We start from the raw sequence: 12,500 nt of genomic DNA, 5'->3' as shown, positions 1-12,500 counted from the left end.
AATAGCCAGGGCACAGCTATTAGCTATATTATAGTAGTAAATAGCCAGGGCACAGCTATCAGCTATATTATAGTAGTAAATAGCCAGGGCACAGCTATTAGCTATATTATAGTAGTAAATAGGCAGGGCACAGCTATTAGCTACACTGTAGTAGTAAATAGCCAGGGCACATCTATTAGCTATAATATAGTAGTAAATAGCCAGGGCACAGCTATTAGCTATATTATAGTAGTAAATAGGCAGGGCACAGCTATTAGCTACACTGTAGTAGTAAATAGCAGGGCACAGCTATTAGCTATATTATAGTAGTAAATAGGCAGGGCACAGCTATTAGCTACACTGTAGTAGTAAATAGCCAGGGCACAGCTATTAGCTATATTATAGTAGTAAATAGCCAGGGCACAGCTATCAGCTATATTATAGTAGTAAATAGCCAGGGCACAGCTATTAGCTATATTATAGTAGTAAATAGGCAGGGCACAGCTATTAGCTACACTGTAGTAGTAAATAGCCAGGGCACAGCTATTAGCTATATTATAGTAGTAAATAGCCAGGGCACAGCTATTAGCTATATTATAGTAGTAAATAGGCAGGGCACAGCTATTAGCTACACTGTAGTAGTAAATAGCCAGGGCAGAGCTATTAGCTATATTATAGTAGTAAATAGGCAGGGCACAGCTATTAGCTACACTGTAGTAGTAAATAGCCAGGGCACAGCTATTAGCTATAATATAGTAGTAAATAGCCAGGGCACAGCTATTAGCTATATTATAGTAGTAAATAGCCAGGGCACAGCTATTAGCTATATTATAGTAGTAAATAGGCAGGGCACAGCTATTAGCTATATTATAGTAGTAAATAGGCAGGGCACAGCTATTAGCTATATTATAGTAGTAAATAGCCAGGGCACAGCTATTAGCTATATTATAGTAGTAAATAGCCAGGGCACAGCTGTTAGCTATATTATAGTAGTAAATAGCCAGTGCACAGCTATTAGCTATATTGTAGTAGCTAATAGCAGGGCACAGCTATTGGCTATATTATAGTAGTAAATAGCCAGGGCACAGCTATTAGCTATATTGTAGTAGTAAATAGCCAGTGCACATCTATTAGCTATATTATAACAGTAAATAACCAGGACACATCTATTAGCTATAATATAGTAGTAAATAGCCAGTGCACAGCTATTAGCTATATTATAGCAGTAAATAACCAGAACACAGCTATTAGCTATAATATAGTAGTTAAAATGCAGGGCACAGGTATTAGCTATAATATAGCAGTGAATAGGCAGGGCACAGCTATTAGCTATATTATAGTAGTTAATAGGCAGGGCACAGGTATTAGCTATAATATAGCAGTGAATAGGCAGGGCACAGCTACTAGCTATATTATAGTAGTTAATAGGCAGCGCACAGCTATTAGCTATATTATAGTAGTTAATAGCCAGGGCACAGCTATTAGCTATAATATAGTAGTTAATAGGCAGGACACAGCTATTAGCTATAATATAGTAGTAAATAACTAGAACACAGCTATTAGCTATAATATAGTAGTTAATAGGCAGCGCACAGCTATTAGCTATAATATAGTAGTTAATAGGCAGCGCACAGCTATTAGCTATATTATAGTAGTTAATAGCCAGGGCACAGCTATTAGCTATAATATAGTAGTTAATAGGCAGGACACAGCTATTAGCTATAATATAGTAGTAAATAACTAGAACACAGCTATTAGCTATAATATAGTAGTTAATAGGCAGCGCACAGCTATTAGCTATAATATAGCAGTGAATAGGCAGGGCACAGCTACTAGCTATATTATAGTAGTTAATAGGCAGCGCACAGCTATTAGCTATATTATAGTAGTTAATAGCCAGGGCACAGCTATTAGCTATAATATAGTAGTTAATAGGCAGCGCACAGCTATTAGCTATAATATAGTAGTTAATAGGCAGGACACAGCTATTAGCTATAATATAGTAGTAAATAACTAGAACACAGCTATTAGCTATAATATAGTAGTTAATAGGTAGGACACAGCTACTAGCTATATTATAGTAGTTAATAGGCAGCGCACAGCTATTAGCTATATTATAGTAGTTAATAGGTAGGACACAGCTATTAGCTATATTATAGCAGTAAATAACTAGAACACAGCTAGTAGCTATATTATAGCAGTAAATAGGCAGGACACAGCTACTAGCTACAGAGGATGAGGCTGTTTACCAAATGGCACCCTATCTCCTATATAGTGCACTACTGTTGAACACAACCCAATAGGCTCTGGTCTAAAGTAGTGCACTATATAGTAAATAGGGGGCCATTTGGGATGCAGACAGAGGCCTGGGTTAAGGAGGTGGTTATAGTCTGGAGAGTAGGGCCCCTACTGCTGAAGATCATGGTAGGTTGTTCAGCAGGCCTCCACTCACACACTGAACACACCCCCTGCTGCAGGCCTCCACTCACACACTGAACACACCCCCTGCTGCAGGCCTCCACTCACACACTAAACACACCCCCTGCTGCAGGCCTCCACTCACACACTAAACACACCCCCTGCTGCAGGCCTCCACTCACACACTGAACACACCCCCTGCTGCTGCAGTCTGGAGAAGAGCCCTGACATTGGAGAGAGAGAGATGTGCATTGCATGAGCGCTCCCTCTGCCACTGTCCTTGTCCACGGTGTTGCTTGTCGGTGTGAGTGATGGGAAGCGGCTTTAACGGTTCAAACTATGGATCTGCTCTCCGTTACCAATCAGAAAAATAACAGAGAAATACGCTGGGAGATGTAGCATACCCACAACAGCAGAGTGGATGGACGTGACAGAGAGTCAATGTGACGTGTGAGTGATGTGTATGATGTGTGAGAGTCTGAATGTGACGTGTGAGTGATGTGTGTGATGTGAGAGAGAGTCTGAATGAGGTGTGTGAGTGATGTGTGAGAGTCTGAATGAAACGTGTGTGATGTGTGAGGGAGACTGAATCTGACGTGTGAGTGTGTGTGGTGTGTGTGCAAAATGTAATGAGTTTCAGTGAAGCACGGATGTTGTTAAATTGAGTCCTGCTAAAAAAAGAAGGGATTGAGAAGAAGAATGAAATGATGCCGTCTACTTACGTCTGTGTCATTGGGCTGAGGGGCACAGCATCCGGAGGGGAGAGAGGGAGAGAGGGAGAGGGAGAGAGAGAGGGGGAGGGAGAGAGAGAGAGAGGGAGAGAGGGAGAGAGGGAGAGAGAGAGGGGGAGAGGGAGAGAGAGAGAGGGAGAGGGAGAGGGAGAGGGAGAGGGAGAGGGAGAGGGAGAGGGAGAGAGGGAGAGGGAGATAGAGAGGGAGAGAGGAGAGAGAGAGGGAGAGAGAGAGAGAGAGAGAGAAGGTGGGAGAGAAGGAGAGAGAGAGAGAGAGAGAAGGTGGGAGAGAAGGAGAGAAGGAGAGAGAGAGAGAGAGAGAGAGAGAAGGTGGGAGAGAAGGAGAGAAGGAGAGAGAGAGAGAGAGAGAGAAGGTGGGAGAGAAGGAGAGAGAGAGAGTTATACCACAGTACTGTAAACTCACTCTATCCATGTCTTGAGATGTTTTGTGATAGGGACCGTGACCTTGGTGACAAACTGACTGGAAGCCATCGAGGCTGACATTATCTCTGAGATGGGGTGTGTGTGTTTGATTGTTTAATGTGCTTCCCGCCACCCCTAGGCCAGTCTCATTATCTGCTGACCAGATTGTGTGTGTGTGTGTGCCTGCGTGCCTGCTTGAGTGTGTTTTGTGTGTGAGCCATCTGTGCGTGCGTACCTGTGTGTGTGTGTGTGTGTCCTGCGTCCGTGTGTGTGCGTGTCTATGTGTGTGTGTCCCAGAGCTGGGCCAGTGATCTAGAGCGTGACGGTGTGTGAATGGAACATCTATCATGTCTCTCTATTTCCCATTAAACCCTGCATCAAACCCCGAGTGTGTGTGTGTGTGTGTGTGTGTGTGTGTGTGTGTGTGTGTGTGTGTGTGTGTGTGTGTGTGTGTGTGTGTGTGTGTGTGTGTGTGTGTGTGTGTGTGTGTGTGTGTGTGTGTGTGTGTGTGTGTGTGTGTGTGAACCCAGACTCCGTGGTTCTGTTCTGCGGCAGAATACATTTTACTGTCCTCCACCACCCGTTCCACTCTACCACACCTCTACTGGACTGGTGGAAATTAAATCCACATTTTCAGAGAGGAAGACTATTTATCTATTCATTCTTTCCTATTAGATGTAGCTCATGCTTTAGTACTATAGCCTGATAATAATCATCAGGAACTTTACTTACAATAGTGTGTCATCAAGTAGGATTTGTATGTGCATAATCAAGTAGTAGTGTTTAAGTAGTACTGTAATATGGTTTCATATACATCAAGCCGTTTCTGTAATCCATATACATAGATACGGTACGACAATGACATTTCTCTGAACAGTTCATGTCATATTAATCTGTGTTCTGAACATTCCATGCTGTGTGCATTCCAGAAGGCCTTGACATTCTGCCTTGGAACCTTGAAGGGATTTCAACAGTCAGTTAACTTTACTCGGAGAAGCCCAAACTTAGCAGCCTATCAAATAAAGATGGTAGCAGTTGACGTCGACGTGACAGTCAGGGGGGAACATACTTATATAATCTGACAAGACAGGAGGAGAGGAGAGGAGAGGGAGCTAACTCCCCCTGTAGTCCTTTAGGGCAGGAGAGCACCTGACTGCTACCTCTCTCTCTCTTCCATCTGTGGGCTTCTTATACATCTTTTGTTACCAGAGTGAAAGGACTGACTGACTGACTATTGTCTGTTCATTACTAGAATGTTAGTTTGCTTGTGAAAGAGCAAGGTGAAAGATGAAAGGTGAAAGTATGGCTGACAATAATCAGCCATACTCCGATAATGATCTAGCTAGTGTATTGATGTGATTTAAATCTCTGGGGTATTCCATATCCATTCAGTTAAAATGGGGCGGCAGGCAGCCTAGTGGTTAGAGGGGCGGCAGGCAGCCTAGTGGTTAGAGGGGCGGCAGGCAGCCTAGTGGTTAGAGGGGCGGCAGGCAGCCTAGTGGTTAGAGGGGCGGCAGGCAGCCTAGTGGTTAGAGGGGCGGCAGGCAGCCTAGTGGTTAGAGGGGCGGCAGGCAGCCTAGTGGTTAGAGGGGCGGCAGGCAGCCTAGTGGTTAGAGGGGCGGCAGGCAGCCTAGTGGTTAGAGGGGCGGCAGGCAGCCTAGTGGTTAGAGGGGCGGCAGGCAGCCTAGTGGTTAGAGGGGAGGCAGGTAGCCTAGTGGTTAGAGGGGCGGCAGGTAGCCTAGTGGTTAGAGGGGCGGCAGGCAGCCTAGTGGTTAGAGGGGCGGCAGGCAGCCTAGTGGTTAGAGGGGCGGCAGGCAGCCTAGTGGTTAGAGGGGCGGCAGGCAGCCTAGTGGTTAGAGGGGCGGCAGGCAGCCTAGTGGTTAGAGGGGCGGCAGGCAGCCTAGTGGTTAGAGGGGCGGCAGGCAGCCTAGTGGTTAGAGGGGAGGCAGGTAGCCTAGTGGTTAGAGGGGCGGCAGGCAGCCTAGTGGTTAGAGGGGCGGCAGGCAGCCTAGTGGTTAGAGGGGCGGCAGGCAGCCTAGTGGTCAGAGGGGAGGCAGGTAGCCTAGTGGTTAGAGGGGCGGCAGGTAGCCTAGTGGTTAGAGGGGCGGCAGGCAGCCTAGTGGTTAGAGGGGCGGCAGGCAGCCTAGTGGTTAGAGGGGCGGCAGGCAGCCTAGTGGTTAGAGGGGCGGCAGGCAGCCTAGTGGTTAGAGGGGCGGCAGGTAGCCTAGTGGTTAGAGGGGCGGCAGGCAGCCTAGTGGTTAGAGGGGCGGCAGGTAGCCTAGTGGTTAGAGGGGCGGCAGGCAGCCTAGTGGTTAGAGGGGCGGCAGGCAGCCTAGTGGTTAGAGGGGCGGCAGGCAGCCTAGTGGTTAGAGGGGCGGCAGGCAGCCTAGTGGTTAGAGGGGCGGCAGGCAGCCTAGTGGTTAGAGGGGCGGCAGGTAGCCTAGTGGTTAGAGGGGCGGCAGGTAGCCTAGTGGTTAGAGGGGCGGCAGGTAGCCTAGTGGTTAGAGGGGCGGCAGGTAGCCTAGTGGTTAGAGGGGCGGCAGGCAGCCTAGTGGTTAGAGGGGCGGCAGGCAGCCTAGTGGTTAGAGGGGCGGCAGGTAGCCTAGTGGTTAGAGGGGCGGCAGGCAGCCTAGTGGTTAGAGGGGCGGCAGGTAGCCTAGTGGTTAGAGGGGCGGCAGGCAGCCTAGTGGTTAGAGGGGCGGCAGGCAGCCTAGTGGTTAGAGGGGCGGCAGGCAGCCTAGTGGTTAGAGGGGCGGCAGGTAGCCTAGTGGTTAGAGGGGCGGCAGGCAGCCTAGTGGTTAGAGGGGCGGCAGGCAGCCTAGTGGTTAGAGGGGCGGCAGGCAGCCTAGTGGTTAGAGGGGCGGCAGGTAGCCTAGTGGTTAGAGGGGCGGCAGGTAGCCTAGTGGTTAGAGGGGCGGCAGGCAGCCTAGTGGTTAGAGGGGCGGCAGGCAGCCTAGTGGTTAGAGGGGCGGCAGGCAGCCTAGTGGTTAGAGGGGCGGCAGGCAGCCTAGTGGTTAGAGGGGCGGCAGGTAGCCTAGAGGTTAGAGGGGCGGCAGGTAGCCTAGTGGTTAGAGGGGCGGCAGGTAGCCTAGTGGTTAGAGGGGCGGCAGGTAGCCTAGTGGTTAGAGGGGCGGCAGGTAGCCTAGTGGTTAGAGGGGCGGCAGGTAGCCTAGTGGTTAGAGGGGCGGCAGGTAGCCTAGTGGTTAGAGGGGCGGCAGGTAGCCTAGTGGTTAGAGGGGCGGCAGGCAGCCTAGTGGTTAGAGGGGCGGCAGGTAGCCTAGTGGTTAGAGGGGCGGCAGGTAGCCTAGTGGTTAGAGGGGCGGCAGGCAGCCTAGTGGTTAGAGGGGCGGCAGGCAGCCTAGTGGTTAGAGGGGCGGCAGGTAGCCTAGTGGTTAGAGGGGCGGCAGGTAGCCTAGTGGTTAGAGGGGCGGCAGGTAGCCTAGTGGTTAGAGGGGCGGCAGGCAGCCTAGTGGTTAGAGGGGAGGCAGGTAGCCTAGTGGTTAGAGGGGCGGCAGGTAGCCTAGAGGTTAGAGGGGCGGCAGGCAGCCTAGTGGTTAGAGGGGCGGCAGGTAGCCTAGTGGTTAGAGGGGCGGCAGGTAGCCTAGTGGTTAGAGGGGCGGCAGGTAGCCTAGTGGTTAGAGGGGCGGCAGGCAGCCTAGTGGTTAGAGGGGCGGCAGGTAGCCTAGTGGTTAGAGGGGCGGCAGGTAGCCTAGTGGTTAGAGGGGCGGCAGGTAGCCTAGTGGTTAGAGGGGCGGCAGGTAGCCTAGTGGTTAGAGGGGCGGCAGGTAGCCTAGTGGTTAGAGGGGCGGCAGGTAGCCTAGTGGTTAGAGGGGCGGCAGGTAGCCTAGTGGTTAGAGGGGCGGCAGGTAGCCTAGTGGTTAGAGGGGCGGCAGGTAGCCTAGTGGTTAGAGGGGCGGCAGGCAGCCTAGTGGTTAGAGGGGCGGAAGGTAGCCTAGTGGTTAGAGGGGCGGCAGGTAGCCTAGTGGTTAGAGGGGCGGCAGGTAGCCTAGTGGTTAGAGGGGCGGCAGGTAGCCTAGTGGTTAGAGGGGCGGCAGGTAGCCTAGTGGTTAGAGGGGCGGCAAGTAGCCTAGTGGTTAGAGGGGCGGCAGGTAGCCTAGTGGTTAGAGGGGCGGCAGGCAGCCTAGTGGTTAGAGGGGCGGCAGGTAGCCTAGTGGTTAGAGGGGCGGCAGGCAGCCTAGTGGTTAGAGGGGCGGCAGGTAGCCTAGTGGTTAGAGGGGCGGCAGGCAGCCTAGTGGTTAGAGGGGCGGCAGGTAGCCTAGTGGTTAGAGGGGCGGCAGGTAGCCTAGTGGTTAGAGGGGCGGCAGGTAGCCTAGTGGTTAGAGGGGCGGCAGGTAGCCTAGTGGTTAGAGGGGCGGCAGGTAGCCTAGTGGTTAGAGGGGCGGCAGGTAGCCTAGTGGTTAGAGGGGCGGCAGGTAGCCTAGTGGTTAGAGGGGCGGCAGGTAGCCTAGTGGTTAGAGGGGCGGCAGGTAGCCTAGTGGTTAGAGGGGCGGCAGGTAGCCTAGTGGTTAGAGGGGCGGCAGGTAGCCTAGTGGTTAGAGGGGCGGCAGGTAGCCTAGTGGTTAGAGGGGCGGCAGGTAGCCTAGTGGTTAGAGGGGAGGCAGGTAGTCTAGTGGTTAGAGGGGAGGCAGGTAGCCTAGTGGTTAGAGGGGCGGCAGGTAGCCTAGTGGTTAGAGGGGCGGCAGGTAGCCTAGTGGTTAGAGGGGCGGCAGGTAGCCTAGTGGTTAGAGGGTGGCAGGTAGCCTAGTGGTTAGAGGGGCGGCAGGCAGCCTAGTGGTTAGAGGGGCGGCAGGTAGCCTAGTGGTTAGAGGGGCGGCAGGTAGCCTAGTGGTTAGAGGGGCGGCAGGTAGCCTAGTGGTTAGAGGGTGGCAGGTAGCCTAGTGGTTAGAGGGGCGGCAGGCAGCCTAGTGGTTAGAGGGGCGGCAGGCAGCCTAGTGGTTAGAGGGGCGGCAGGTAGCCTAGTGGTTAGAGCAGGTAGCCTAGTGGTTAGGCCAGGTAGCCTAGTGGTTAGAGGGTGGCAGGTAGCCTAGTGGTTAGAGGGGCGGCAGGCAGCCTAGTGGTTAGAGGGGCGGCAGGCAGCCTAGTGGTTAGAGGGGCGGCAGGCAGCCTAGTGGTTAGAGGGGCGGCAGGCAGCCTAGTGGTTAGAGGGGCGGCAGGTAGCCTAGTGGTTAGAGGGGCGGCAGGTAGCCTAGTGGTTAGAGGGGCGGCAGGTAGCCTAGTGGTTAGAGGGGCGGCAGGTAGCCTAGTGGTTAGAGGGGCGGCAGGCAGCCTAGTGGTTAGAGGGGCGGCAGGCAGCCTAGTGGTTAGAGGGGCGGCAGGTAGCCTAGTGGTTAGAGGGGCGGCAGGCAGCCTAGTGGTTAGAGGGGCGGCAGGTAGCCTAGTGGTTAGAGGGGCGGCAGGCAGCCTAGTGGTTAGAGGGGCGGCAGGCAGCCTAGTGGTTAGAGGGGCGGCAGGCAGCCTAGTGGTTAGAGGGGCGGCAGGTAGCCTAGTGGTTAGAGGGGCGGCAGGCAGCCTAGTGGTTAGAGGGGCGGCAGGCAGCCTAGTGGTTAGAGGGGCGGCAGGCAGCCTAGTGGTTAGAGGGGCGGCAGGTAGCCTAGTGGTTAGAGGGGCGGCAGGTAGCCTAGTGGTTAGAGGGGCGGCAGGCAGCCTAGTGGTTAGAGGGGCGGCAGGCAGCCTAGTGGTTAGAGGGGCGGCAGGCAGCCTAGTGGTTAGAGGGGCGGCAGGCAGCCTAGTGGTTAGAGGGGCGGCAGGCAGCCTAGTGGTTAGAGGGGCGGCAGGTAGCCTAGTGGTTAGAGGGGCGGCAGGTAGCCTAGTGGTTAGAGGGGCGGCAGGTAGCCTAGTGGTTAGAGGGGCGGCAGGTAGCCTAGTGGTTAGAGGGGCGGCAGGCAGCCTAGTGGTTAGAGGGGCGGCAGGCAGCCTAGTGGTTAGAGGGGCGGCAGGTAGCCTAGTGGTTAGAGGGGCGGCAGGTAGCCTAGTGGTTAGAGGGGCGGCAGGTAGCCTAGTGGTTAGAGGGGCGGCAGGCAGCCTAGTGGTTAGAGGGGAGGCAGGTAGCCTAGTGGTTAGAGGGGCGGCAGGTAGCCTAGAGGTTAGAGGGGCGGCAGGCAGCCTAGTGGTTAGAGGGGCGGCAGGTAGCCTAGTGGTTAGAGGGGCGGCAGGTAGCCTAGTGGTTAGAGGGGCGGCAGGCAGCCTAGTGGTTAGAGGGGCGGCAGGTAGCCTAGTGGTTAGAGGGGCGGCAGGTAGCCTAGTGGTTAGAGGGGCGGCAGGTAGCCTAGTGGTTAGAGGGGCGGCAGGTAGCCTAGTGGTTAGAGGGGCGGCAGGTAGCCTAGTGGTTAGAGGGGCGGCAGGTAGCCTAGTGGTTAGAGGGGCGGCAGGTAGCCTAGTGGTTAGAGGGGCGGCAGGTAGCCTAGTGGTTAGAGGGGCGGCAGGTAGCCTAGTGGTTAGAGGGGCGGCAGGCAGCCTAGTGGTTAGAGGGGCGGCAGGTAGCCTAGTGGTTAGAGGGGCGGCAGGTAGCCTAGTGGTTAGAGGGGCGGCAGGTAGCCTAGTGGTTAGAGGGGCGGCAGGTAGCCTAGTGGTTAGAGGGGCGGCAGGCAGCCTAGTGGTTAGAGGGGCGGCAGGCAGCCTAGTGGTTAGAGGGGCGGCAGGCAGCCTAGTGGTTAGAGGGGCGGCAGGTAGCCTAGTGGTTAGAGGGGCGGCAGGTAGCCTAGTGGTTAGAGGGGCGGCAGGCAGCCTAGTGGTTAGAGGGGAGGCAGGTAGCCTAGTGGTTAGAGGGGCGGCAGGTAGCCTAGAGGTTAGAGGGGCGGCAGGTAGCCTAGTGGTTAGAGGGGCGGCAGGTAGCCTAGTGGTTAGAGGGGCGGCAGGTAGCCTAGTGGTTAGAGGGGCGGCAGGTAGCCTAGTGGTTAGAGGGGCGGCAGGCAGCCTAGTGGTTAGAGGGGCGGCAGGTAGCCTAGTGGTTAGAGGGGCGGCAGGTAGCCTAGTGGTTAGAGGGGCGGCAGGTAGCCTAGTGGTTAGAGGGGCGGCAGGTAGCCTAGTGGTTAGAGGGGCGGCAGGTAGCCTAGTGGTTAGAGGGGCGGCAGGTAGCCTAGTGGTTAGAGGGGCGGCAGGTAGCCTAGTGGTTAGAGGGGCGGCAGGTAGCCTAGTGGTTAGAGGGGCGGCAGGTAGCCTAGTGGTTAGAGGGGCGGCAGGCAGCCTAGTGGTTAGAGGGGCGGCAGGTAGCCTAGTGGTTAGAGGGGCGGCAGGCAGCCTAGTGGTTAGAGGGGCGGCAGGTAGCCTAGTGGTTAGAGGGGCGGCAGGTAGCCTAGTGGTTAGAGGGGCGGCAGGTAGCCTAGTGGTTAGAGGGGCGGCAAGTAGCCTAGTGGTTAGAGGGGCGGCAGGTAGCCTAGTGGTTAGAGGGGCGGCAGGCAGCCTAGTGGTTAGAGGGGCGGCAGGTAGCCTAGTGGTTAGAGGGGCGGCAGGCAGCCTAGTGGTTAGAGGGGCGGCAGGTAGCCTAGTGGTTAGAGGGGCGGCAGGTAGCCTAGTGGTTAGAGGGGCGGCAGGTAGCCTAGTGGTTAGAGGGGCGGCAGGTAGCCTAGTGGTTAGAGGGGCGGCAGGTAGCCTAGTGGTTAGAGGGGCGGCAGGTAGCCTAGTGGTTAGAGGGGCGGCAGGTAGCCTAGTGGTTAGAGGGGCGGCAGGTAGCCTAGTGGTTAGAGGGGCGGCAGGTAGCCTAGTGGTTAGAGGGGCGGCAGGTAGCCTAGTGGTTAGAGGGGCGGCAGGTAGCCTAGTGGTTAGAGGGGCGGCAGGTAGCCTAGTGGTTAGAGGGGCGGCAGGTAGCCTAGTGGTTAGAGGGGAGGCAGGTAGCCTAGTGGTTAGAGGGGCGGCAGGTAGCCTAGTGGTTAGAGGGGCGGCAGGTAGCCTAGTGGTTAGAGGGGCGGCAGGTAGCCTAGTGGTTAGAGGGTGGCAGGTAGCCTAGTGGTTAGAGGGGCGGCAGGCAGCCTAGTGGTTAGAGGGGCGGCAGGTAGCCTAGTGGTTAGAGGGGCGGCAGGTAGCCTAGTGGTTAGAGGGGCGGCAGGTAGCCTAGTGGTTAGAGGGTGGCAGGTAGCCTAGTGGTTAGAGGGGCGGCAGGCAGCCTAGTGGTTAGAGGGGCGGCAGGCAGCCTAGTGGTTAGAGGGGCGGCAGGTAGCCTAGTGGTTAGAGCAGGTAGCCTAGTGGTTAGGCCAGGTAGCCTAGTGGTTAGAGCATTGGACTAGTAACCGAAAGGTTGCAAGATAGAATCTCCGAGCTGACTAGGTAAAATCTGTTGTTCTGCCCCTGAACAAGGCAGTTAGCCCACTGTTCCCCGGTAGGCAGTCATTGTAAATAAGAATTTGTTCTTAACTGACTTGCCTAGTTAAATAAAGGTAAAATAAATAAATAAATAAATATAATACAGAACTGCAATTCTAGAATATCTATTATAGATATAGCAATGGAATGTTCATTCTGTTCAGTTTGTTTCAGAGGCTGTATCAGTCAATACATCGTCTATGAACCCGTTGTAGACAATGTCCCTTCTGTTCAGTTTGAGTTAAAGGCTGCAATATGGACATAAATCACCTGGTGGCAGAACTGAGCGATTTCCCCTTAGATAGGCCAGTTGCAAAGTCAAAATTGGCTTTATTGTAAAAATGAATGAAAACAAAGATGAGCTTTTTAGTCATAATTTAAGGTTAGGGTTAGGCCTTTGAGACTGTACCAGCTGGTGACCACTCTGCAGAGCTGGGTTTGTGCACTAACTAAGCTGCATTTTGTGATTTAGGCAGGATGTTGTAACTCACCTGCTTAGCTGTAGCCCAGAACCTGGTCTCTAACAGGTCCAGTGCCATCTGAACCCCAATGGCTGAAAAAGAGAGAGAGAGAGAGAAACAGAGAGACAGAGAGGGGGGGGCGAGACACAGAGAGAGAGAGAGAGGGGGGGGCG

At 54.3% G+C, this 12,500-nt stretch overlaps 1 protein-coding gene across 1 annotated transcript in view; it reads right to left on the bottom strand.

The window, feature by feature from the left end:
• cacna2d4a (calcium channel, voltage-dependent, alpha 2/delta subunit 4a) overlaps positions 1-12,500 on the bottom strand; it is a 320,994-nt gene that overhangs the window by 45,548 nt on the left and 262,946 nt on the right. The window contains exons 28-29 of the mRNA XM_071331829.1: positions 12,358-12,419; positions 3,120-3,134 (exon numbers count right to left, since the gene is read on the bottom strand). Coding sequence (XP_071187930.1) covers positions 3,120-3,134; positions 12,358-12,419 — 77 coding nt within the window. The remainder of the gene's footprint in view (positions 1-3,119; positions 3,135-12,357; positions 12,420-12,500) is intronic.

Source organism: Salvelinus alpinus, chromosome 11 (genome assembly GCF_045679555.1).
Source record: "Salvelinus alpinus chromosome 11, SLU_Salpinus.1, whole genome shotgun sequence".
NCBI classification, from domain to species: domain Eukaryota; kingdom Metazoa; phylum Chordata; class Actinopteri; order Salmoniformes; family Salmonidae; genus Salvelinus; species Salvelinus alpinus.
The sequence above is the reverse complement of the archived record's forward strand: the minus strand, read 5'-3'. Positions and strand labels throughout refer to the sequence as shown.